At 44.4% G+C, this 27,528-nt stretch overlaps 1 protein-coding gene across 1 annotated transcript in view; it reads right to left on the reverse strand.

The window, feature by feature from the left end:
* LTBP3 (latent transforming growth factor beta binding protein 3) overlaps positions 1-27,528 on the reverse strand; it is a 260,095-nt gene that overhangs the window by 46,586 nt on the left and 185,981 nt on the right. The window contains exons 14-21 of the mRNA XM_040409069.1: positions 26,352-26,480; positions 16,240-16,368; positions 16,036-16,164; positions 15,404-15,571; positions 13,789-13,872; positions 11,253-11,381; positions 10,044-10,181; positions 5,266-5,421 (exon numbers count right to left, since the gene is read on the reverse strand). Coding sequence (XP_040265003.1) covers positions 5,266-5,421; positions 10,044-10,181; positions 11,253-11,381; positions 13,789-13,872; positions 15,404-15,571; positions 16,036-16,164; positions 16,240-16,368; positions 26,352-26,480 — 1,062 coding nt within the window. The remainder of the gene's footprint in view (positions 1-5,265; positions 5,422-10,043; positions 10,182-11,252; positions 11,382-13,788; positions 13,873-15,403; positions 15,572-16,035; positions 16,165-16,239; positions 16,369-26,351; positions 26,481-27,528) is intronic.

Raw genomic sequence — 27,528 nt, forward strand, 5'->3', positions numbered from 1 at the left:
AAAAGGTAAAGATGGGAACGATATTGGGTCATATCGACCCATATCGTTATCAATACGGACTATAAGATAGTGGCTAAGCTTCTGGCAAACCGATTGAAAAGAGTAATAAATAGCTTGGTGCATGCAGATCAGACAGGGCTCATTCCCGGACGGCAAATTCAGACCAATATACGAAGAGCGTTTCTGAACATTCAGATTGGGGAGGACCGCTCCATCCTGTCTTTAGATGCCGCGAAGGCTTTCGACAGGGTGGAGTGGTCCTTCCTCTGGCAGACTATGCATAGGATGAACCTGGGAAATAGTTTTATTGATTTGATCCGGCTATTGTACTGCAGGCCGACAGCGAGAATTAATATCAATAGGGTGTTTTTGCCTGCTATCCATTTGCAGCGAGGCACTCGGCAGGGTTGCCCCCTTTCCCCCCTACTCTTCGCAATCTTTATGGAACCTTTTGCCTGTAGAGTTAGATTGGATGATGGGATAGAGGGGTTCAGGGGAAACGGGGCAAAAGACAAGATCAGTTTATATGCGGATGATGTTTTGCTGTACTTGAATGACGGGTGAAGGGCCGTGCCCCGCGTCATTCAGATAATTGATGAGTACAGTCAATTGGCGGGGTACGAGATAAATTGGTCTAAATCTGTACTTCTCCCTTTGAACCATAGTGCCTCACAAAGAGATATCAAAGTGCGGGTACTGTCGCCGTCGGATCATTTGGATTACTTAGGGATTAAAATTGGTACGCAGTTACATGATTACACTGGGTAAAATGTTACCCCTATGATAAATAAAATAAAAGAGAAGGTCAGGATTTGGCAGAAACTACCTCTCTCACAAGCTGATAGAATTGTATTAGTCAAAATGATTCTGTTGCCTTTGATACTGTATGTGATGGGCACTAGCCCCATGTGGATTGATGAAATTTTTTGCAACTTGTTGGAGAAACTAATTAATGATTTGATATAGGGCAGAAAAAGGGTTCGAATTAAACAAAGATATCTGTCGTTAGCTGAAACTGATGGAGGCCTTGCTTTACCATATTTACAGGGATACTGTCACGGGACGCCGACGAGGCGCTCGCTCTCCTCAGCGCTGTCGGCGTCCCGCCTCTGTGCTGGAGCGAGGGGAGGTCTGAGCACCAAGCTGGGCACTCGGTGCTCAGCTGTATTCAGTAGCGTGGGTCATGTGATGCTGGCCACGTCACATGACCCCAGCTAGTCAGTATTTAACAGGCAGCCTGCTGACCACCGGTTGCCTGTTAATTAGGTTCATTTGCGATTCTGTTACCTGGCATACTTACCTGTTCCTGTGTTCCCTGACGATCCGCTGCCTGCTCCTCGTGTATTGCGCTGCTCTCCTGGTATTCCAACCCCAGCTTTTCCTGACTATTCTCTGCTTACTCCATTTTTACTTCGTTGGTCTCTTTGTATTGACTCGGTCCGTTCACTATCCGTTGTTTGTCTTGTCTGTCCTCCCAGCACGTATTCTAAGCTAGGGACTGCTGTCCAGTTGTCCCCTGTCATCAGGACTTGTGAGGCAAGTAGGCAGGGCCAGGGGGGAGGGTGGAGCGCAGTGGTCACTATTCTCCCCCCTGTGTGTGTGTATTAGAAAAACACCCATTAGAAAAACACCCATTTAGGGCAAAAAACTAAATTTTTCAGCCTTTGCTGCATATGTCATTGTGAGATACACCCTTTACATACTGTTGTTCTATTCTACTATTAAAAAAACTCCCATTTAGGGCAAAAAACTTTAATTGCGGCCTAGTCTGCATCTGTACGTGTGAGATACACCCTTTAGATACTGTTGTTTAATTCTGCTATTAAAAAAACACCCAATTTGGGCAAGATCCTAAATTTGAGAAATATGAGGACAGCGTCAATTAAGGGACATGGCCCTGGTCGTGGTGCTGCTGGTGGAGCTCCTGTTGGAGGGAGAGGACGTGGTCGATCTGTGCCAGCTACACGCACAAGTGAAACACCTTCCTCAGGTGCGAGTAGGCGACAGAACCTGCAGAGGTATTTGTTCAGGCCTAAAGGAAGAGGCGGTTGTCGCACAGAGCCACCAGCACAGCAGAAGAGGGAGCAGGGTGCAAAAATGGAGCGGCCGTCCCCTAGACAGTACGCCTGCTACTGCCTACCGCAGCAAGGGACCGAGCACACCAAAGCCAGCTCCAAGGAGTTGCCTGGCGTGGCAGTTCTTTAGACAATGTGCTGACGACAAGACACGAGTGGTTTGCACGCTGTGAAATCAGAGCCTGAAGCGAGGCATAAACGTTCTCAACCTGAGCACAACCTGCATGACCAGGCATCTAAGTGTAAAGCACGAGCTGCAGTGGAGTAGACACCTCAAAAACCAAGAAAGGTCTCTGGCTCCTCCTGCTTTCTCTTCTGCTGCAGTCTCGGCCTCTTCATCCACCTCTGGAGTGACAGTGCCATCTGCCACCCTGCAAACAGAGGATCTGCCAGCAACACCACCACCTGGGTCACCAAGCATCTCCACAATGTCCCACGGAAGCGTTCAGCTCTCCATCTCCCAAACACTGGAGCGGAAGAGGAAGTACCCCCCTACCCACCCGTGATCCCTGGCCCTGAATGCCAACATTTCAAAATTACTGGCCTTTGAAATGCTGTCATTCTGTCTGGTGGAGACAGAGAGTTTTAAAAGCCTTATGGCGGTGGCTGTCCCACAGTACATCGTGCCCAGCTGCCACTATTTTTCCAGGCGTGCCATCACTTCCCTACACAACCAAGTGGGGGACAAAATCAGGTGTGCACTGCGCAACGCCATCTGTGGCAAGGTGCACCTCACTACGGATACTTGGACCAGTAAGCACGGTCAGGGACGTTATAGCTCCATAACAGCACACTGGGTAAATGGAGTGGTGGCTGGGCTTGAGGCCGATAGCAGTTTGCCGCATTTCCTTCCACCACCGAGGATTGCAGGGCACTTCAGTTTGCCTCCTGTTGCTTCCTCCTCCTACTCCGCTTCCTCATCCTCTACCGGCTCTTTATCCAGTCAGCGTAACACCTTCACCACCAACTTCAGCACAGCCAGGAGTAAACAACAGCAGGCAGTTTTAAAACGTATCTGTTTGGGGGACAAATCCCACACCGCGCAGGAGCTGTGGACGGGCCTTGAACAACAGACCGATGAGTGGTTGGTGCCAGTAAGCCTCAAGCCCGGCCTGGTGGTGTGCGATAATGGTCGAAATCTCGTAGCAGCTCTGGGACTAGCCGGTTTGACGCACATCCCTTGCCTGGCTTATGTGCTGAATTTGGTGGTGCAGAGATTCCTTAAAAATTACCCCGATATGTCAGAGCTGCTGCATAAAGTGCGGGCCGTCTGTGCACGCTTTCGGCGTGCTCACCCTGCTGCTGATCGTCAGTCAGCGATGTAGCGTAACTTCGGCCTTCCCGCTCACCGCCTCATATGCGACGTGCCCACAAGGTGGAACTCCACCTTGCACATGCTGGCCAGACTGTGCAAGCAGCAGCAGGCGATAGTGGAGTTTCAGCTGCAGCACGCACGGGTGAGTCGCTCTGCGGAACAGCACCACTTCACCACCAATGACTGGGCCTCCATGCGAGACCTCTGTTCCTTGTTGAGCTGTTTCGAGTACTCCACCAACATGGCCAGTGCCGATAACATCGTTCTCAGCGTTACTATCCCACTTCTTTGCCTCCTTGAAAAAAACTCTGCTGGCGATGATGGAAGAGGATGTGGCACAGGAGGAGGAGGAGAAAGAGGGATCATTTCATAGGGTTTCTGGCCAGTCATTCACAAGTTGCTCCGAGGGTGGGTTCCTGCACCCATAAATGCCAGGTACACAATTGTCCAGCTAGGGCACAGTTCTGGAGGATGAGGAGGAGGAGGAGATGGAGGAGGAGGAACCAAGTTCACAGCAGGGTGGCACCAAGACCAGCTCATGGCCATCACTGGTGCGTGGCTGGTGGGATACAGAGGACACAGACGATACATCTTCCACAGAGGACAGCTTTTCGTTGCCTCTGGGCAGCCTGGCAGACATGAGCGATTACATGCTGCAGTGTCTCTGAGTTTCCCACATTCTAACTTGTGCTGATTACTGGGTGGCCACGCTGCTCGATCCCCGTTACAAGAACAATGTACCGTCCTTAATTCCGTCACTGGAGCGTGATTGTAAGATGCGCGAGTACAAGCGCACGCTGTTAGACGCGCTGCTGGTGGCATTCCCACCTGACAGTGGGGGCACAGTGGAAGCACAAGGCGAAGGCAGATTAGGAGGAAGAGGTCGCCAACGCAGCTGGGGCACCGCCAGCACCTCAGAAGGCAGGGTTAGCATGGCCGAAATGTGGAAAAGCTTTGTCAGCATGCCACAACAACCAGCACCACCATCTGATATGGAACGTCTTAGCTAGAGACAGCATTTCACCAACATGGTGGAGCAGTATGTGTGCACACGCCTACACGTACTGAATGACGGGTCTGGCCCCTTCAACTTCTGGGTCTCCAAATAGGGCACATGGCCTGAGCTTGCCCTTTACGCCTTGGAGGCGCTGGCCTGCCCTGCGGCCAGTGTATTATCTGAACGTGTGTTTAGCACGGCAGGAGGCGTCATCACAGACAAGCGCAGCCGCCTGTCCACAGCCTATGTGGACAAGCTCACGTTCATTAAAATGAACCAGGCATGGATCCCACAGGACTTGTCCGTACCTTGTGCAGAATAGACATGTACACCGGCCTTAACCAGCCATAGTTATGCTACAGCGCAATTGCTAATTCTTGTATTTTGGATATTTCACACTCTTTTGGAGTGTACCCTAATTTAAAAAAAACTAAAAATTAAAACCAAAATCCAGTGTTGGCTACCTCTTCCTCCTCCACCGCTGCTTCCATCTACACCGCTACGTCCACCGTCTCCTCAACCTCCTACTCCATATGGACCTCGTCCTCCTAGATCAAGATTATTATTTTTTATTTTTACAAATTTTATGTTATTTAAAGTCATTTCCCTATTCACATTTGTTTGCATTGAAGTCAATGGGGACCCGAACATTCGAGCACTAAAATGGCTGTAAAAATGTAATGGAAAGGTCTAGAGGCTGCAAATGGCATCACAATGTGGTTAAGAGCATGGCAAGTGTTCAGGTCCCGAATTTGAACTTTTTTGTGAAGTTCGGCCGAACCCGTCGAACCCGAACATCCAGGTGTCCGCTCAACTCTAATTATGAGTTAAAAAAAAAAACTTTCTAAAACCGTTCTATTGTGTATTGATATTCTTACCATGCCTGGGTGGGCAGGAGAGACATCTAGGACCCCAACCTTGACCTTGTCGACAGCAGCATTCATTCAGTGATAACTGAGGGACATTCATTTGATGAGAACAAATTCCATCTGTACCTCGTATCTGCCAGCAGATGTCCAGGGATTCAGTGCGATCTACAGTAGAAAAGAAATCTAATTTAGGACTGAAATTCCTCTCATTCTTCAATATTGCTCAATAGAATAAAACCTCTTTATTCCATCTATAGGCAAGGTAGGTTAATGTAGTAATCACAGTACTTGATACATCATGAGGTCAAGTTACTTTTTAATCATTGTTTAAAAACTAAAAAATCCATTATAGGTCTGCATGATGATATTTAATGTAAAAAAAATATATCTTTTTTAAGGTTGTGTAGAAATCCTTTCTGGTGCTTAAAGGGGTTGTCATGATACGGATAAGTTATCCTTCGGATAGGTCATTAGTATCAGATTGGGGGGTCTGACTCCCATCATCTCTGCTAATCATCTGTTTCAAAAGGCCATGAAGCTCGTGCACGCGACGTGTCATCATCAACCTTAGGCCTCATGCACACGACCGTTGTGTGCATCCTTGGCCGTTGTGCCGTTATCCGTTTTTTTTCGCGGACCCATTGACTTTCAATGGGTCCCTGGAAAAATCGGAAAATGCACCGTTTTGCAGCCGCATCCGTGATCCGTGTTTCCTGTCCGTGAAAAAAATAGGACCTGTCCTATTTTTCTGACGGACAACGGTTCACGGACCCATTCAAGTCAATGGGTCCGTGAAAGAACACGGATGCACACAAGATTGGCATCCGTGATCCGTGACCGTAGGTTACTTTCATACAGACGGATCCGAAGATTCGTCTGCATAAAAGCTTTTTCAGAGATGAGTTTTCACTTCGTAGAAAAACTCATATCCGACAGTATATTCTAACACAGAGGCGTTCCCATAGTGATGGGGACGCTTCTAGTTAGAATATACTACGAACTGTGTACATGACTGCCCCCTGCTGCCTGGCAGCACCCGATCTCTTACAGGGGCTGTGATCCACACAATTAACCCCTCAGGTGCTGATCTATATTGTATTATCATTGGTGGCCAGTGTGCGCCCCCCCCTCCCTCCCTCTATTGTAATACCATTGGTGGCCAGTGTGCGGCCTCCCCTCTCCCCCCCCCCCCCCGATCATTATTGGCAGCGGAGAGTTCCGATCGGAGTCCCAGTTTAATCGCTCTGGGGCTCCGATCGGTAACCATGGCAACCAGGACGCTACTGCAGGCCTGGTTGCCATGGTTACTTAGCAATATTACAATATTAGAAGCATCATACTTACCTGCTGCTCTGTCTGTGACCGGCCGGGAGCTCCTCCTACTGGTAAGTGACAGATCATTAAGCAATGCGCCGCACAGACCTGTCACTTACCAGTAGGAGGAGCTTCCGGCCGGTCACAGACAACGCAGCAGGTAAGTATGATGCTTCTAATATTGTAATATTGCTAAGTAACCATGGCAACCAGGCCTGCAGTAGCGTCCTGGTTGCCATGGTTACCGATCAGAGCCCCAGCGATTAAACTGGGACTCCGATCGGAACTCTCCGCTGCCACCAATGATCGTGGGGGGGGGGAGAGGGGAGGCCGCACACTGGCCACCAATGGTATTACAATAGAGGGAGGGAGGGGGGGCGCACACTGGCCACCAATGATAATACAATAGAGGGAAGGGGGGGCCGCACACTGGCCACCAATGATAATACAATAAAGTGAGGGAGGGGGGGCCGGGGGAGGCCGCACACTGGCCACCAATGATATTACAATAGAGGGAGGGGGGTGGGGGCCGCACACTGGCCACCAATGATATTCAAACTGGGGAGGGAGGGGGGTCTGCCCCCTGCTGCCTGGCAGCCCCTGATCTCTTACAGGGGGCTATGATATGCACAATTAACCCCTCAGGTGCAGCACCTGAGGGGTTAATTGTGCGGATCACAGCCCCCTGTAAGAGATCTGGTGCTGCCAGGCAGCAGGGGGCAGTCATGTACACAGTTCGTAGTATATTCTAACTAGAAGCGTCCCCATCACTATGGGAACGCCTCTGTGTTAGAATATACTGTCGTATATGAGTTTCACAATCTAACTCTTATCCGTCAGTATATTCTAACATAGAGGCGTTCCCATGGTGATGGGGACGCTTCAAGTTAAATTATACCATCGGATTGGAGAAAACTCCGATCCTATGGTATATTAACTTCTGACTTTACATTGAAAGTCAATGGGGGACGGATCCGTTTGAAATTGCACCATATTGTGTCAACGTCAAACGGATCCGTCCCCATTGACTTGCATTGTAATTCAGGACGGATCCGTTTGGCTCCGCACGGCCAGACGGACACCAAAACGACTTTTTTTTCATGTCCGCGGATCCTCCAAAAATCATGGAAGACCCACGGACGAAAAAACAGTCACGGATCACGGACCAACGGAACCCCGTTTTGCGGACCGTGAAAAAATACGGTCGTGTGCATGAGGCCTTACTAGTAGGAATGAGCGAATCGACTTCGGATGGTAAATCCATGGTAAGTCGTTTCGCAAAAAAGTTGTTGTAATACTGTACAGAGTTTCCGCTCCGTACAGTATTAGAATGTATTGGCTTCGATGAGCCGAAGTTATTACTTTGCGAAGTCGCACGAGACTTTGTGTAATAACTTCGGGAATTAATTATTACTGTAACAAACCTTGGTACCGAACTCGGGTTCGGTTCCAAGGTACCACAAGGAACCAAACCCGAGTTCGGTATGAAGGTTTTTTACAGTAATAATTAATTCCCGGAGTTATTACACAAAGTTTCACGCGACTTCGCAAAGTAATAACTTTGGCTCATCGAAGCCAATACATTCTAATACTGTGGGAACTCCAGACAGTATTACAACTGAGTTTTTTGTGAGTCGACTTCGGATGTACCATCCAAAGTCGATTCACTCATCCCTGTCTAGAATGTAGCGGAGGTGCAGTGTAATTACAGCTTCCTCTCCCATTCAAGTGGTTGCTAAAAATTTAGTGAATAAATGTTTTCAGGTATTCAATAAGATCTTATTCACACAACATATTTTTCTTCTGTGTACTATCTTTCTTTTTAAAAGGACAGCCCACTGACCCATACAAGTCAATAAGGACATCCACCCATTTGTTTTATAAATAGATCCTTTTACCCGTTCCAAAGAACTCACTGCATTTTCTATTCTTGTCAATTTTTTGTGGATCAGAATAGCCATTTCTATTGATTGGAATGAGAAAAAAATGGAGTGCACATAGGTACTATACATTATTTTCAGATTGTGTGAATAAGCTTCTAGAGAACACTTTTGCTTGTAACATATATGTTTGGCTTGACCGCCACCCAAAAATCTTAGGCAGTGTGTTAGGACCTATTCACATGGCATTTTTTGTCAGGTATAATATTAGGCAGTTTTCTATTGTAGAGTAATAAGAATATTATAAATGTTTCGGGAGGGCTATGCCCTGTGTTGCCCCACCCACTGCCTGCTCAGCCCACTTTTTGGAAAAGTGGCACACAGGGCTATAAATCCCAAAAAGTTGTAATTTTGTGAGTTTGATGCCAGTAGTAGCTTGTCTTCTCCGTGGCTGAGAAACAGTCCGCAGGAAATGGATAGAGAGAAGTAGGCGCCCACTGAGAAGAGCAGAGGTCTCCTCCCTATAACCATGCTGGTTATGAGCATTTTAGGCGCCAAAACTGAATGGGGGGCATAGCAGCACAACAGAGGAACAGATCATGAAAGAAATAGCAGGATGGCATCTCCTGAACCTGGACTGCAGTATGAAGTATTGCTTTCCTAATTAAAACTGGTGATAGGTCCTCTTTAAAGAGATTTGCCAGTTTCAGCACATAAAGTAAATTCATTATATAAAGAAAAGTTATCCAATTTTCTTATATATTGTATATAACTTCTCTGCCTGTAGCTATTGAATGGGAACTTCCAGGCTATATCACCATGACGCGTATACGCTGTGGATTTTTGAAGGCAGTCCTCTCCTGCATAACAGAAACCGGACGGATCTGTTATGCTTGCCATAAACTTCTATTATGACAGAATGCCTCTAAGGGCATTCCGTAATGGAATTGTGTTATGGTCCGTGGTAACGGAATCCATAACGCAATTCAGCATATACCCAAACTTCAAAACTTGAAGTTCGCTCATCCCTAATCCTGTGTAATGCATAGGGTAAAATCTGCAGCAAATCTGCAAATTCTGTGGCAAAATACACATGAAACTTATGTATTTATGACATATTTTCTGCAGAGAAATTTGCCACGTTCCGACATACCCTCACTGTTTACTTCCAGAAGAGAAACATCTGCACCTAGTGTCTGGAGAGTCATGCTGCCCGAACCGTGGGCAGAGTGACATACCGACAGGCAACAACTATGTTTTTTTAATAAAAAATAAATAAAAAAAGGCATAAATCCACATACCCCCCAAACCCCGTTATTATATGCTGCTCTCAGATAAGGCTGCACATGAGAACTGACAATAGATACATAAGTCTATTGTGAAGATGGGTAGAGTATTGTGCATATATATGCTTCATTCAGAACAGTATGATGGATTGCCATATGCCTTTCATTCAAATATTTTTTTTTCTTCTCTGCTTTCTTTTTAGCACTTCCAATTCGGGGGCACCATAACTGCACCTCAGAAAACAACACTGAAATACTGGCAGATCTGGTAAAGGCAGAATTTTGGAAATGTTCAGTATATTCTTACCTGGTTCAGGATTGGGCATACATCGCTTGTGTTCAGCATGGTATTGCATATGAAGAGGGCAGCGGCAATAAAAAGAGCCTCGAGTGTTAATGCACTGGCCATTTATGCAGTTTGACTCGTCTACGCACTCATCTACATCTGTAGGGCAAAATATGAAAAGATTTTATGCATAAGTTTACAGCCAGTAATTATACCTATTTCAAGAATTATTACAGAAAAAAATTTAACCCAAAACTAGAAATCTGAAGTATCCGTATAAGTATCTGCCGTTCCAGAGTTAACACTGAGCCATTACATTTGGCTGGCCCAGTTTATGTATTTTGGCACTAAAACCTTGGAAATGACACATTACGATAAATGAGATGTTAAATGTGGAGGGCAAAGACTGAAATTGTGGCTTTTTTATTGACTTTTGGTTGGAACACAAGTGTTGACTTCCCTAAATCAAGAAAAGCTTAGGTTTATATTTGTAGAGGACCTGTACAGGTGGACATCTAGAGTGAAGATGAAGTGTTGGGGAAAAAATAATTCCTGTCCTGGGACACCGTGGTGTATACATTAGCCTCTGTTTCCATTTACATTCTGCATATGAACTGGGAAAAACTCCCAGCACATACATCCAATGTATCCATAGGGGCTTATTCATCTGGCGTTTGTCAAAAAAGAGTAGACCATACTATTCCATAGAGACAGATACAGGAAATAAAAAGTATATCATGGCTCTGTTCAGACCTGTCAGTGGAATCTGTCACAATTTCAGTATGAACAGAACTTTACTTGCTTCTTAAAAGGAGTATTACCATCACAGACAATAGGGGCAGATCGCTAGGATATGCCCCCATTGTCTGATAGGTGTGTCCCAACTCTGGGACCCGCACCTACAACGAGAATGGAGTGGGGAGAGTTGTGGCTGGAGGACCCAGGCCACCACCAAGTGCTGCTCCCCGTTGCTCCCATACAAGTGAATGGGAGCGCACTGGGTATGCACGGCCCCTGCTCCCATTCATTTCTATGGGGCTGACGGAAATAACCGAGCCAGAGCTTGGCTATTTTCGCAGCCCCATAGAAATGAATGGACGGTGGCTGGAGGGACCTGCACCTATCTGACAATGGAGGCATTTCCTAGCAATAGGCCCCCATTGTCTGTGATGGCAAAACCCCTTTAAATCTTTAACTTTTTACTCTACCAGCTTCTCAGTCTGTCCTTACCCATGCATTGTAGTAATCGGGTATCATAATAATACCCATGTTTGCAGTAACATTCATAGCTGGGTTGTGTATTCACACACTTTCCTTCCTTGCAAATTTCTTGTCCAAATAACTCACATTCATCGATGTCTATGGAAAAGCAATAAAATTCATAATTAAAAAACTCTGTCCCAGATAGGTTACATGCAGTCATCAAGCTGGCCATACACATAGAGAAGATGCTATCTGAGCACTCAATTAGCTGATGGCTATCTTCCCTGACACCACCATTAATAGGCACACTGGCTTGGGTGTGCTTTATATACATGTTTTTACACCTCTGGTAGCAGCTTATGTCTTGGCATGACTAAAGGTGCATTTACACTGCCTGAGATTCGGGCAGATTATAACTGTTCCTGTGAACGGTCATTCTCTACAATATGGCCAAGTAAATGCGCCGCCGATCACCCGATTAACGAGTGAAACACTCGGTTATCAGGTGATCCTGTCGTTCATGCAGGCACCACCGATCATGTAAATGCAGCGGTCTCCTTCACTGAACGAGCAGCTGACTGTCGGGATGGAGCGAGCCCTTCCCAACAATCGGCTGCTCAGTCGGCCAGTGTAAATCCAACACACCCAATGCTTCTCCCCATGATATCTGCCAGCGACCATCAGGGAGAACCCAAGTCCATACGCATTAATTTGTGAATTGATCCTTCTCAAATCGGTGGGATCTGACAACATTATTAGTATAAAAGGTTAAACTTGATGAATTTCAGGGCCTATTAGACGTCATGATTATCAGCAAATAATTGGGAACAAGCATTCATAGGCACGCTCGTTCCTGACAATTGGCTCATATAGTTGAGGAGCTGATTAGCTGTTGGACGAGCAGACGCTCATCAGGATGAAAGATGCCCGGTTATCGGAGGCTCCCTGTGTGTAATCGGGGATGTGCTGCTGATAATGAATAGACCAGAATAAGGGAGGAACGAATTGTTCCTCCTGCATTCTGTTTGCATCGGCATGTGGATGTTTGATCATTCATTGGCGCTCGCACTGCCTGTACTTTGGGCAGTGTAAAACCCACTTTAGGTCCTTTTTCAACTTGCTAACTATGGAACTATTGGGGTCATTTATCAAACTGGTGTAAAGTAGAACTGGCTTAGTTGCCCATACCAACCAATCAGATTCCACCTTTCATTTTACAAAGGGGCTATCAAAAATGTAAGGTGGAATCTGATTGGTTGTTATGGGAAACTAACCAGTTCTACTTTACACCAGTTTCATAAATGACCCCATATGTTCCCTAATGTGTGACTTTTATAACAAGACAAGTATTTCTCAAACTGTGAGATGACCTTCATCAGTGAGGCACCACCCAATTCTTAGGGAGGTGTCTACAGATTTAATAGGACCGCCCAACTTTATTGGGACATGACACTAGTGAAATCCAGAAAGAAATAATCTGAGAAGCCCTGTTCTAAAGAATCTCCCTTTCCTAAAACATGAAATAGTAGGTTGTAGCTGGCTGTTATAAAAGGCAAGCAATCTTTTCAGAAGAAAGAAATTTCATTTCTTTAGTTACATTTTTTTGTTGTGTACACAACAGTGGATAGGTGCTGTATAGGCGCTAGTGTTCACATGTTCTCCAGTATTCTAGTCATGTGGGTCAAGATAGTATTTCCCCTGTAAACCTGCTGAGACACACTATATCAAGAAGAAAAAAAATCCCACTAAGTTGACCCTACATAGCCAATTAGCCATAACAAATACAACTACCCACATTAAAGGAGTTGTGCCACGAAAAAAGCACCTGGAGCTAATGTATTGGCATGTAAATTAAAAATTAGCATAGCCACTGAGCTATTCAATAAAATTGATCTGTATAGCGCCACCTGCTGTTTGTTCTTTTCCATATTACTTCATCCACCTAACCGAGGTGGTTGCATGTGCTCAGTTTAAACTTTCAACTGCCGCCAGCCATATCTTCTGAAGGCAGTTCCAGGGAGAGAACTGCAGCAGATTGGATCTGCCCCCTCCCCCTAAGCTGAAATAAATATAGCAGAACAATTGGAGCAATGAATGGAGAGAGACAAAAAAAGCCACCTAACTAACAAAAACAGCAGGAGCATTATAAGTTTCCCCTAGACTTTCAGATAACCTCTGGAGCTGGCATTTATTGATACAAAAATTTCACCTAAAAAGTGCAACCCCCGCCCACAAAAGTGAATAAAAACACCCCGAAAAACTACATGTAAAAACATCCTAACACATGTTAAAGTAAAAAGACAATAATTAATTTAAATTACATTTCTTTTTTAGACTTAATTTATATGATTACATGACTGCAATATGAGGGTGACACGCCATTCCTGACTATGGACATAAGTGACGTACAATAACTCAGTGAACTTCTGGACTCAAGTTCAAATGCACCATGTTCCTACTGTACAATTTTTCATCACATGTAAAAAATTATTGATAGTTTTATTAGATTACACAAAATTCATATTCATTAGCAGAACGTATTTGGATTTACATCTCTACTTACCGCGATATGTGGGAATACCATAACTCATAATGCCAAGGTCAACAATGAAGCCAATACCATCTGGGCAAAGTGATAGAAACTCAGCTGAAGAAACATAAGAGTTCCAGTTTAAAAAAAAGTGCAAATTAGTGTAAGAAAACTTTTCAAAAGCACTTATTTTAGTTTTCTACCTGACAGTATATCCAATTTAAAAAAATTGGTGATTATTCATATTCTCTGAGCTTAATTTAAAATCAAAATGTACATGTACAATGATATACTGCATATACAATTAAAGCCCAATATCACAAAAAGGGAAAATGTGGTGTTGCATATGTGAGCAAGTTGAATTTAGATAATCTAAGTCTAATTTTGCAAGTATGATATGTTATTATATCTCAATATTTTGTGCTTTCAGCCATGGCGAGGTGTACTCCATTGGCCGTGTACCCCTAACTAACCTGTCTGCCCCATAAGCTGATTTTAATTTGTGCAAGTATAAAGCAGTAGCCTGCTCTGTCCGCATTTATTGGAGGCCATTTGGCACCAGTAGAGGTAAAATACAGAGTGGGCTCATTATGCATGTGCAGCCTGAATTTAACGGAGGCCAGTATGGCACCAGCGGAGGTATAATATAGTGTGGACCCAGCATGCATGTGGAATCTGCATTCCCTGAATTTAAAGAAGGCCAGTATGGCACCAGCTGTGGTATAATATAGTGTAGGTTTCCTGTCATAAAGAGATCTCATTGTCGTTGGCAGACAGGCACAAATGATTTTAATGTATTTGCCAAGAATCTCACATTTATAACGTAGCATTAGTGGGTGAGTGGCTGCAGTGGTGCATATGACCATGGACAGGTCGTCATCCTTTGGTCTATAAGGAACTGGAAGCACTTGAACTGAGTGTCAGTGAATAGGTTGGTTCATTATTTTCCCTATTTTAAGTGTTTTCCAGGAATTCATTTTAACTTAGGGGTTGGACAACCCCTTTACCTCCAGGAAAACCTCTTTAACATGCACTGGATTTATTTTGGATTAATTTTAAATATTAGCTTAATGCTCTTTGGACATATGAGTGGAAATTAGAACGTGTAGGATAACATTGGTCCTACTGCATCTGCATATGTATAAAGCAAATTCAGAATTACGCAAATTAGTTTCATGCTGTATTTTTATGCCATTGAAAGACGTCTGAGTTAAATAAAAACACGGGCAGCCCTGCTAAATGGCCTAAAATGTCAAAAGAATCAATATTCACCTCTTTCTCTCCGCCACTTCCAAGCTCAGATCCTCCTGGCTGCAGCGGTGATGTTCTTTGCTCATGTTACCTCTGCAGCCAATAACTGACTTCATCAGGCATGTCGTGTATACTGCTGAGGCCAGTGATTGGCTGCACAGTGACCTGTTTGTATGGAACCTCACTGCTGCAGCCAGGAAGATGATGCCAGCAGCAGGAAGCGCTGGAAAAAGCAGGGGAGAATAGGGGTTAATATTGATTCTTATGTTATTTAACAGCATTTACTGGGACTGGCTGAGTTTCTATTTAACTTGGACAATCCCTTTTGTTGCATGTTGACATGTCATAAAAGTAAAGTAATGCTCTAGAGTGCAAACAGGATAGTAGTAGAACATACCTGAGCTGTGCACAGGACAGGGATAGATCTCACAGTGGTCTCCCCATCCTGCACCCAAGGAACAGCAACACTGCTCTCGTGTGACATTCACAGCAAGAACACTGTCACAGAACAGGGTGTCATCCAGACTTAAGAAGCAGTCTTTGAGAACTGACCCACGAGAAACCTCTGGTAGTATAAAAACAAAGATAAAATGTGAGTTTAAAATCAGAAATAGAAGTAGATAGATCTCTGTAATTCTTATAAATATTGAATCAAAGCTGATCTACACAATTCTGTCCATATGCCCTAGTAGGTCAAATAGATACCATTGAGGTAGGTAGGTCCCCTGCATGCCACCCTTCACTATGAGTAATAGCCAAGAGACACTGACAAGGCAGGGCTCTTGCTCTGGCAGATTTGAGCCACACATATATTACATGGTTGGCCATTTATCTAAGGTAGGCCTCATGCATATTTTTTTCTGGATAGCACACTGACCCATTCATTTCTATGGGGCCATGCATGCATATTTTTTGCGGATCCGTGTTGCTGTTCTGAAAATGATAAAATGTGTTCTTGTCTTGTTCTAAGTCTTGTTGATGACAGTTGTACTATGAAAAGAAAGTTATTTGTATATTTTATGTGCTTACCTTCACATCTCTTCTGGTCTTCACTAGGTGCATAGCCAGTGTCACAGATGCACTTATATGATCTATCCAAATTCTCACACTTGCCATGAGGGGCGCAGATTTGTGGGAATAGTGAACACTCATCTATATCTAAAATTGTACAAATAAGTAATTAGAAAGCCACCTTCAACAATCATACACATATAATGGCAATAGATTTAGTACCTTGACACATCTGTTGGTTTCCTTTGTTATATAGTCTGTAGCCTTCAGGACAGAGACATCGGAAGGAGCCTGGAGTGTTTACACATTGTCCTCCAAGACATTGCTGTTGTGTTATACACTCGTTGATGTCTGAAATAGAGTATAATTCAACATTTAGTATAATTCAATGTTCTGCTAGAATCTGCCCAGGCAGAGCTTCACTGTGAAGTGCTCTCTGCACCAAGAGACAGCTACAGCGGTCCCTCAAATCAGGAGGGAGGAGCAGTGAAGCAGCTCAATGCAGAAAGTAAAGAGCACTTCATTGGGAAATCCCACCCTGGGCAATTGTAATAATTGGAAGAAGAAAACTGCATATTCACACTACTCCTGGTAATAAAACCTCCACAAAAGTTATGTGTACTGCTTTTCCGAGCCCTGACTTAACATTCTAAAATTCTGACAACTTAGATTCAATTTTGAGCTTTTGGAACACCTTTTAAATGCACATGCAGTATTTTTTGCAGCGATTAGTGCCAAATTGCAGCAAAAAATATTTGGCTACACAAAATATCTGCACAAAACAAAACTAGGTAGGTCCATGGGAGAGCAGTAAAACCCCCTTTTGTGGAGCTTTTGTGATTGTTACAATGGTGTTTTACTTGTAGCCATTGTGCTGTGCATGTCAACTTCAGCAGCTCGTGGGTTTGAATTGGAGCCATTGTATTATGTTGCCACTGCTTCATGTATCCTGGCGATGGTTACCTGTGATGTGGCTTGTGCCAATGTGCTTATATCTCTCCTCTGTTCTGTACGGCGAGGGTTAATCTTACCCTGGCTGAGTGTGCGTGTGCATCTGCCCATCTAATGATTTCATTATGTCTGCTATATATTTCCTAAGTTCTATGTCAGTCGGTTATATGTTTCTTGTGTAGTGTGACCTGCCCCGAATATGCAACATGTTTTACTTGAATCCACTTAGTTTCCTGTGTTGGAGCTTTGTCTGCCTGGTCTCTCAGGTTTGTGTCTGGATTGTTCTGGTTCTGTCTGTGTCTGAATTCTGACCTAGTTCAATATGCCTTTATCTTGTCTGTGCTATCCATTGCTATGTTCCCTGTTTGCTTGACCTTGTCTTGGATTTTTATGTGTTCCATTAGAGTCTGTATAGAGCTTTATCTGTCTGTCTGTGTGTGCCAGCTTCTGTCTGTATTTCTGTGACCGCTGTGTCTGAATTGTGTGCTGTAGCGACAGTGTGAGTGTCTTGTGGTTCCTTCTGCCTAGACAGATTCTTGACCACTGCTGTCCAGAATACGCTATGTCTGTACAAATTCCTGCAGTCCGTATGTCTGGTTTTTGAAACCTGTTAATCTGGGTTCCTGATCTTTCTATCTGCCAGTGCTTTGTGTTTGCTGTCATGCCTGTATCTTTGTTTGCCTTGGATTCATCTGTATTCTGCCCGGTTCTGAAATAGTGCCTTGTCTTTGCCTCTGGTGCTTTGCACTAGTGTCTCTAACCTCTGTGGGTCAATGGCCAACTACACTGGGACTATTCCAAGAGATAGTGGCCTTATGGCTTCCCTGCAACAGAGTCCAGATACTTGTATAGGGGTTAAGTAGTGAATACCAGGGGACCGTCAGGATAATGCCCTCAGGTCTAGCCCAATGCCAAACCTGTTAATTGGCACAGTGGTTCCACAGAAAGTAAAGAGCTCTTTATAGTTAAACCCCACCCTGGGCAATTGCAATAGCAGAATCTAGCAGAATAAAACTGCATATTCACACTATTCCTGGTAATAAAAGATACACAAAAGTTATGTGTACAGCAGTTTAGCATGGTCAAAGATGCTGACAGACTCCATCCAGCTATACTGAGACTACAGGATATTTGAGGAATATATAGTTACAGTGAAGTGCAATTTCTGATTGGAAACTTATTAACAAGATTGCACAATGAGGGTTGTGGAAATACTATGTTTGGATAGTGAGTGATGTCCATATGAACTATTAGGGTATATGAATATTATGGATATTGCATAAGGATTATGAGTCTCTTCTGTAATCACAAACATTTTGAATGTACTTTTTTCCCACAAGGTACCCACTAGGGTCAACTTCAAAGGAATTCAGTTTACCTCCTAGTATATTTTTTGTAATGAGAACAAAAAGAACTGGGCACTCTCAGATATCCCAACCAATACTGAATTTATTAGATTAGATAAAACCTAGTCCTGCCCATTGGGAGGGTAGACAAAAAAACCCCACAATATTAGGTAGTAAAATGGACTAGAGCAAAATTGTGGAATGCAACAACAATGACATATACAGTACAGACCAAAAGTTTGGACACACCTTCTCATTCAAAGAGTTTTCTTTATTTTCATGACTATGGAAATTGTAGATTCACACTGAAGGCATCAAAACTATGAATTAACAAAATGTGGAATTATATACATAACAAACAAGTGTGAAACAACTGAAAATATGTCATATTCTAGGTTCTTCAAAGTAGCCACCTTTTGCTTTGATTACTGCTTTGCACACTCTTGGCATTCTCTTGATGAGCTTCAAGAGGTAGTCCCATGAAATGGTTTTCACTTCACAGGTGTGCCCTGTCAGGTTTAATAAGTGGGATTTCTTGCCTTATAAATGGGGTTGAGACCATCAGTTGCGTTGAGGAGAAGTCACAGCTGATAGTCCTACTGAATAGACTGTTAGAATTTGTGTTATGGCAAGAAAAAATAAGCTAAGTAAAGAAAAACGAGTGGCCATCATTACTTTAAGAAATGAAGGTCAGTCAGTCAGCTGAAAAATTGGGAAAACTTTGAAAGTAAGGGCTATTTGACCATGAAGGAGAGTGATGGGGTGCTGCGCCAGATGACCTGGCCTCCAGAGTCACCGGACCTGAACCCAATCGAGATGGTTTGGGGTGAGCTGGACCGTAGAGTGAAGGCAAAAGGGCCGACAAGTGCTAAGCATCTCTGGGAACTCCTTCAAGACTGTTGGAAGACCATTTCAGGGGACTACCTCTTGAAGCTCATCAAGAGAATGCCAAGAGTGTGCAAAGCAGTAATCAAAGCAAAAGGTGGCTACTTTGAAGAACTTAGAATATGATATATTTTCAGTTGTTTCACACTTGTTTGTTATGTATATAATTCCACATGTGTTAATTCATAGTTTTGATGCCTTCATAGTCATGAAAATAAAGAAAACTCTTTGAATGAGAAGGTGTGTCCAAACTTTTGGTCTGTACTGTAAGTAGCACGACAAGAGGCACAATTAAAATCGATAATTTTTAATTGATAAATAAGAATAAAGTGCATAGAGTGATATCTCAATAGAAGCAATAGTACATAGCAGCATAAACATATAGCAGCAGACCAAAGCGTGCAGTATAAATAAAAGCACTAAATGCGGTATGACCTGTTTGGTCTAGATGGATAACCAGTAGTGTTTCTGGATACAAAGGTAAGTGTCTTTTCATCCAATGTAAAATCCTTAGGATCGATATTTATTCGAATATAGGTTAGTTAGTATAAACCTTCGATCCAACTTAATCGCATAGGAAATCTTATGTTTTACTTTTCTCCACAGCAAACAATACTGGGCAGGACTAGGTTTTAGCTTATCTAATAAATTCAGTATTGGTTGGGATATCTGAGAGTGCCCAGTTCTTTTGTTCTCATTGCTACCTATTTGAGTAGACAGGGTGAGCCTACTCTACTGAGAGCACCTCGAATGATCTCTGGTTGCTCCAGTGTGCCACATTATTTCTATTTCTATTTTTTGTAATGTTGGAGGAAACCAGGGTATCCATCGGAAATCCACACAAAAACTGGGAGAACATATAAACTCCATGCAGACATTGATTGACTTTGAACCCCAGACCGTAACACTTCAAGGCAAAAGTGTTAAGCACTGAGCCACCATGATGTCCAATTCTGTAAACCACAATGGAGAAGCAACAACAAGGAGCAGCTCTCACTTTTTTTTTTTTTTTTTTTTTTTTTTTTTTTAATAGTGTTTATTTAACATTTTGCATAAAAATACAACACTCCCATGGGGAGAACAAAGAAGAAACAATCTTCCATGATACAACACTCACATCAGCAAGTCCGTTATTAACGTATATCTTGACCATAAAAGACATATAAATGACTTTAGTACAAAGTGTCACTGTTGTCTCTAAGAAGCTTCTAGAACTTACTCAATCCCATACACTCACACATACATACAATGGGTGATACATTTGCCACCGTCAATGACTCAAGTCGTGCCTTCTGCTTGGACCCAAAGGCCCCAGATATCATCAAATCGATCAGTCAATCCCCTTGCCTCGTATGTCAATTTATACATTTGCAGGTCATTATTTATAAGGAGTACCCATTGGCCCACTGTAGGACACTTGGGCGGTTTCCAGTTCAAAAGTATATTTTTCCTCCCATAAAACATCAACAATCTTAACAGTATTCTATTATATTTGGAAGGAGTGGCATCAGAAACTAACCCTAGTAGGCATATTACAGGATTACAAATCCCTGGGAGCCCTAACCTAACATTGATAAAATTACAAATTCCCTTCCAGTATGTCTTTATCACCGGGCATAGCCACACCATATGGAAGAAAGAGCCCCTCGCCTCTCCACATCTATCGCATCCCGGACTCGGTAATTGTCGCATCTGATAGAGACGCAGTGGGGTCAAGTACACTCTGTGCATCCATTTCACTTGGATGAGCTGATCTCTCGCACTTATAACCGACGTCCTCCATCTCAGACGCCACTCCTCCAAATGAGAATCCTCCAATTCTGGAATATCCTCAGCCCATTTAGCAAAGGAACGCCTAATAGGAGATTCTTGCATTTTAACAATTTCAACATAAAAGGAGGAGATAGGTTTGCAAGGGATTTTCCTCCTAGCTATTGATTCTAATGGGCCGCACTCTAAATTTAGGGATAGGGCTCTAAATTGTTTCTCGCAGGCATGTCTCAGTTGGAGGAAGCGGTAAAAACTCGTCTGGGGCAACTGGAACTCAGCTCGCAGGCTCTCAAAGGAACGGAAGGTCCCATCCTGAAACAATTGTGTTAGATATTTAAGACCCTTCCTAGGCCAGAATTCAAAGTCAGGAAGATGCAAGAGCTCTGGGAGAAGCTTGTTACGCCATAGTGGGATATAGGGGGACCAAGTGTCACCCTCCAGGTTTTCTGTATGTATCTCCACAAACCTCACCCAAGCCTCGTTAACTGTTACCATAGAGTCTGTATAAGTCCCCAGTCCTACGGGTTTCCCCCCCCTGTATACCAGATTAGTTAGAGCTTCATATGAACCAGCCAGCGCCGCCTCTAGTACCACCGCAGGGTTATTGGCATCTGCCCTAATCCACCAAGATGCATACATTAGGCGCGTGGCTATATAATAAATATACATATCTGGTAGCTGCAAGCCCCCCTGAATGTAGGAGGCCTTCAGCGTCTTTCTCGCAAGTCTGGGGGACCGATGGAGCCACAAGAAACGGGAAAAGGATCTATCTAAAATATCAAAATGGGACTTAGGGATCCTCACTGGGGCTGCTCTATAAATATACAGAAGTTTAGGTAGTAGCACCATCTTGATAATATTAATTCTCCCCACCAAAGTCAGCGGAAGATTTTCCCAGGCCTCCAGCTTACGCGTGACATATTCCATGGTGGGCCTCAAGTTCAATTGACAAAACTGTCTGGGGTCCCTATGGATTTGTATCCCTAAGTAAAGAAAATTATCTACAACTCTCAGGGGAGATATCGGGGAAATATCCACATCTTGATCTGCATCTATTATACATAAACTAGACTTGGCCCAATTAACCCGTAAACCCGAGTATTTCCCATATCCATCCACTACATCCAGCAGGGTTTCTAAGGAGGGGCCAGGGTCCGCCAAGTAGACTAACAGGTCATCCGCGTATAATGATACCTTCTCCTGAATCCCCGCTACCGACCACCCCTCTATCAAAGAGCTGTTGTTAATTAATTGTGTCAAGGGTTCCATTATCAGGGCGAACAACAATGGGGACAAAGGGCACCCTTGTCTAGTGCCTCTATACAACCTGAAGGGCCGGGATATGACTCCATTCACTCTAATCCGTGCTATAGGTGTCTGGTATAACAATTGGACCCACTTGACAAAGGAGGAAGGAAAACCAAGACGGAACATTGTTTCCCAAATAAAATGCCACTCCACAGAGTCAAAGGCCTTCTCGTTATCCAGGGACGCCAAGACTCTTGAACCCGCATTATCGTGCCTGACCTGTAAATTGGTGAATAATCTCCTAAGATTTATATCAGTCGTCTTCCCAGGCATAAAGCCAGATTGATCAGGGTCAATAACGGACAGTATCACCTCGCCAAGACGCCTAGCCAGGACTTTAGCCAAGATTTTCGCGTCCGTGTTTAGGAGGGAAATCGGCCTGTATGATGCACACTGATCCGGAGGCTTCCCGACTTTGTGAATTACAACGACAGTCGCCTCCCCAAAGGAAGAAGGCAACTTCCCGGATTCACATGCATACTCAAAAAGTCTGAGTAAACGTGCAGATTGTAAATCAACGTCTAACCTGTACCATTCAATCGGGAAGCCGTCCGGTCCAGGTGACTTCCCAGGAGCCATGTCCTCGATTGCTGCCCTCACCTCTCCAACATCAATAGGTCTCCCTAGATATCTATTATCAGCCGCAGCCAAAGGAGACAGTGGGATGGATTGAAGGAATGAACGGATCCCATCTGGGGAGGAGGTGGATTTAGAACTGTATAGGTCAGTATAAAACTGAACGAACTGTTCACAAATGTCCTCGGGTCGATATACCTTCAAGCCATCCCCGCAGGTAATGTGCGGGACTACCGTCTGCTGCGTCTCCGTCTTAGCCAGGAAAGCCAAGGCTCTCCCATTTTTGTCGCCATCTGCAAAGACCAGGCGCCTCTGGAATAGCAACCTCTTCTGGGTGTACTCAGTGAGATGCAAGGTAAGTTTCCTCTGTGCCTCGTCCCATGAAATACGGTTCACATCATTAGGATCTGCGATGAAAGCCTGCTCCTTATCTACTACCTCGTTTTCTAGTTTAATTCTGGTGGCGCTGAGCTCTTTTCTGTAAGAAGTAATTGCCTGAATCAGTGTACCACGCAGGACAACTTTAAATGCCTCCCACTCCACCAAAGGGTTAGCAGAGCCCTCATTAAATTCCCAATAATCTTTCATCCCCTGCTGCACCGCCCAAACCACCGGCAGCACCTCAAGCCATTTGCTATTCAGTCTCCATTGCCTTTCAGCAGGTGCAAGCGGCTGTCTCAGAACCACCAACAGGGGGGCATGGTCAGAAATGCCTCTTGGCAAGTATTCCGCGGCTACTAGTGAGGGCAGCAGCTCCCTACTGAGAAATGCTAAATCAATCCGGGAGAGTGCTGCATAGGAAGCCGAATAGCAAGAGTATTGTCGAATATCAGGGTGCATATATCTCCATCCCTCTGTTAGAGCAAATACCTCTGCCCAGGAATTCAACGCATCAGTATGCGACCCCCCAGGACGAAGCCTATCCATTGTCCGGTCCAACACCGCGTTATAATCCCCAAGTACAATCAGAGGCACCGGGGGCAACGCTGCCACTCGTTTCATAATTTCATCCAACACATCCCTCTGAAAAGGGGGGGGGACATATACTCCTATCACCACATACTCGATGCCCCTGATTGCAGCATGAAGGATCACAAAACGTCCCATCATGTCAGTCTGAACAGAGCAGGAACGAAAGGGAAGGGACTTCGCCACCAGAATTGACACACCTCTCGCTCTGGAAGTGAATACCGCATGGTAAGCTGCTCCCACCCAAGGCTTTTTCAACGCTAGGAGCTTCCTCCCCTGCAGATGTGTCTCCTGCAATATCAACATATCGGGGTTATGTTTCTTTATAAAATTAAAGACCAGTGATCTTTTAATTTTATCATTTAGTCCCCTGACATTCCAGGAGACAAACCGACAGATAGCCATTACGGCGGAGTGTCAAAGTTATACCATACGAGGAAAATGCACCACCCAAGCCATACATACACACAATCATACCCATACATCAAGAATGCAGTGAGAACATCCCAACATGCCCAGAACAGCGGACAAATCCCCCCACCCTGCCCAGATAACCCCAACCTATCCAAGCTTGAATATCCCATGAACAATCTCCTCACTAATAGATCAGGACGGGGAGGCCCGTGTTGCCACCCACCACTCTAGGTAAACTCAAGAACTGAACCTAGGCAGTAGGGCAATACAATTTTAGCACAAACAGCTCCCCATATAAAGTGACCATCCGCAACATAAAATAAGACTCTCAGAACATAAGTCCCATTATACTCAGCCCCTGCGATCGAGCCAGTCAGACGCCTCCTCTGGGGAGGTGAAGAATTTCACCACTTCACCATCCTGGATTCTGAGACGTGCTGGATACATCATGGCATAAACCAGGCCTTTCTCCCGCAACCGAACTCTCACTGCCGTGAATTGCCTGCGTTGTTTCTGCACCTCTGTAGAAAAGTCCGGGTAGAAGGAAATCCGGACGTTGTCAAAATGAATGTCCTTCATACGACGGGCCGTAGCCAGGATAGCGTCCCTGTCTCTATAATTTAACACTTTAAAGATAAAAGGACGTGGCGGGGCTCCAGGGGGCAGAGGACGGGTAGGAATCCTGTGCGCCCTCTCCACTGCAAACGTCCCCGAGAGGGTAATTGGGTTCAGGAGTTGCTTGATGAGACGCTCCGTAAATTCCTCAGGGGAAGGGCCCTCTGCCCTCTCCGGTAAGCCCATAATCCTAATATTATTTCTCCTGTTTCGATTTTCAGCGTCTTCCACTTTTGCCGCCAGGGTTTTAACTTGGTTTTGCAAATCACGGACCACCGAATCCTCACGTTGGACCGTATCTTCCACCTCTCCCAGCCTCCTCTCCACCTCAGTTGTCCTCTCACGGATCTTATCAATATCATGCCTGAGGAGAGTTAGGTCGGCCTGTACATGGTCAATTTTGACCGTGAGTGTCGTTTGGCAGTTAGTAATGGCTGCCATGACTTTTGCAAGGTCCACCTCCGGACGTTCAGAAGAAGCCCCAGGGTTGTGGCCATCTGTCTGGCTCATGTTGTCAAGCATCAATTTAGGAGGGATAGCAGGCCCTGAGGTGCCCGTTTTTCGGCCCATAAAACCTTCAGCAACCAACGCTTGTGGCTTAATATAAGTGTCGAATCTCTCTCTGCTGAGGATAACGCAGACACAGTGTCCCCAACCAGCGTCACACCGCCCCAGGTGAATCTCTATAATGGCAGAGTAGATGAAAAAGTTCTCTACCTGGGTAACAGCCTACAGGGGGAGAGGTATAGCCGTCTGCAGTGCTGCAGCCAATATGGCGCCCGCAGCGTCCAACGCCCCGGGGTCACAGGTTCGCCGTCCGGCCAAGGAAGGAGTGAAAAGAACCCACCGGATTAAAGTTCCAGGTCCCGCTTGGCCTCCGGTGTAGGTAAGTATGGCAGGGAATCCCCTCTCACCGGCTCCCCCACCGATCGATTCAGCCAGCAGGCAGGGATGGCGTCAGGTAGTGCCGTCTGGTAAGTAGGCCCAGTCCCAGGGCTTTTTATCCGGCAGTCACCGCAGGGCACCGGGACAGGTAAAACTTATGGGGGGCACTCACAGAGGCTCACTGAGGGTCTTTAGGCATAAGTTCAAAGTTTATCAGAGCGGATGGTCAGGATACAAACAGGATAGAATCGGAGCTGAAGCGACCAGCGTCCTCACTCCATGCCGGTCAGGCCACGCCCCCAGCAGCTCTCACTTTGGCAGACTAAAACCAAATATAAAACAGCTTTTTCTGGTAGTCTTAGGAGCCATACCATCTGTATCTCATATTAAAAAGATAGTTTGTGGTGAGACAACCACTTTAATTATTGTCTTTACTTCCCTTCATTATATCTGTTTGCTTTTTAGAAAATCTCTTCTCGTGTGCTAAACTAATATGTATTGCCTGCAACAATCACTACTCTATAATATTTCATTTTCTAAAACGTCTTTATTTTTCATAAATAAAATGAATGTCAGGAAGAAAATTTTGGTCGGCTGGTTTATTCATAATCTTACCTTCGCATAAAAATGGTCTTCTGCTTTTTATTTTGTATCCGATTTGACATTCGCATTTGTAGTGTCCCGGAAAATTAACACAACTACGTGGGTCACCACATGTTCCAGATCGTGAACACTCATCAACATCTGTGAGAGAAAATATTAATAAAAGGTAAAAATACAGCAGAACATATTTAAAGGGAACCTAACACCATGAAAACACAATGCAATTTGCACACAGCATGTTACAGCATGTCAGACCGTTCAGTATTCGGTGCAGTGAGGAAGCCAGCGCCAAATACTGAACGGCGCAAGATTTACACTGCAGACATGGCCGGCGGGAGGAGAGCAGCGCTGCCCCGGCCCTGTCACTCAAGAGAAGGGCGTGAAAAGAGGTGGGCAAAGTGAGCCTCTAGGAGCAGGTGCAACACCCCCCCTGCTCCTAGAGGCTAATGAGCATATTATAAAAGTTAGTTTTTCTCAATAAAGGCTTTAGGCAGTGAGATGGCACTAATATAGTTATGTTCAGCTGATATTAGCACATCGTTAATGTTACCCAGCTTAATACCCATTTTTCAGGTGACAGAAACCCTTTAAACAACGCATATATATTGTTGAGAAACACACATTTCTGTACTAGCTGTCTTGCTTGTTTGCGCTTTCTCTCTATCTCTCTGATTTGTAACTGAATTTTTTTTTAAATTCTTCAAACAAAACAAATCTTGTCCGGTTCGCTCATCTCTAATGTGTAATTTGTTGAAAGGAACTATATTTAGAGACTATATTCCAACTAACATCACCAAGTTAAAAAGGGATATTTCGTGAAATCTCTGTCCTAGGACAATTGGGTTTTATAAGATTTTGAACTTTTTGAGGATATTACCCTATATAACCCTGTTTATTTATGAAGAGTCCATTATACCTATTACCTCTCTCTCTACTTCTTCTTCTTCTTTCCTCTCTCCCCCTTTTTTATTTTACCTTCTTTTATTTATCTTTCTTTTTTGGTGTATACCATGTAAGAGCAAAAGATTTAAAGGGGTATTGTCACTGCAGACATGTATGGTATATTCAACTCTTGGATCTGCATGTATCACTGTCTCCATTGACTTCTATTGGAGTTCCGATAACAGCTGATATCCTTTAGAGAATGCCATAGATGTCTATTGTGAAAATACCCTCTTAATATCTTTTT

The sequence above is a fragment of the Bufo bufo genome, chromosome 10, assembly GCF_905171765.1.
Source record: "Bufo bufo chromosome 10, aBufBuf1.1, whole genome shotgun sequence".
In the NCBI taxonomy this organism is placed as follows: Eukaryota; Metazoa; Chordata; class Amphibia; order Anura; family Bufonidae; genus Bufo; species Bufo bufo.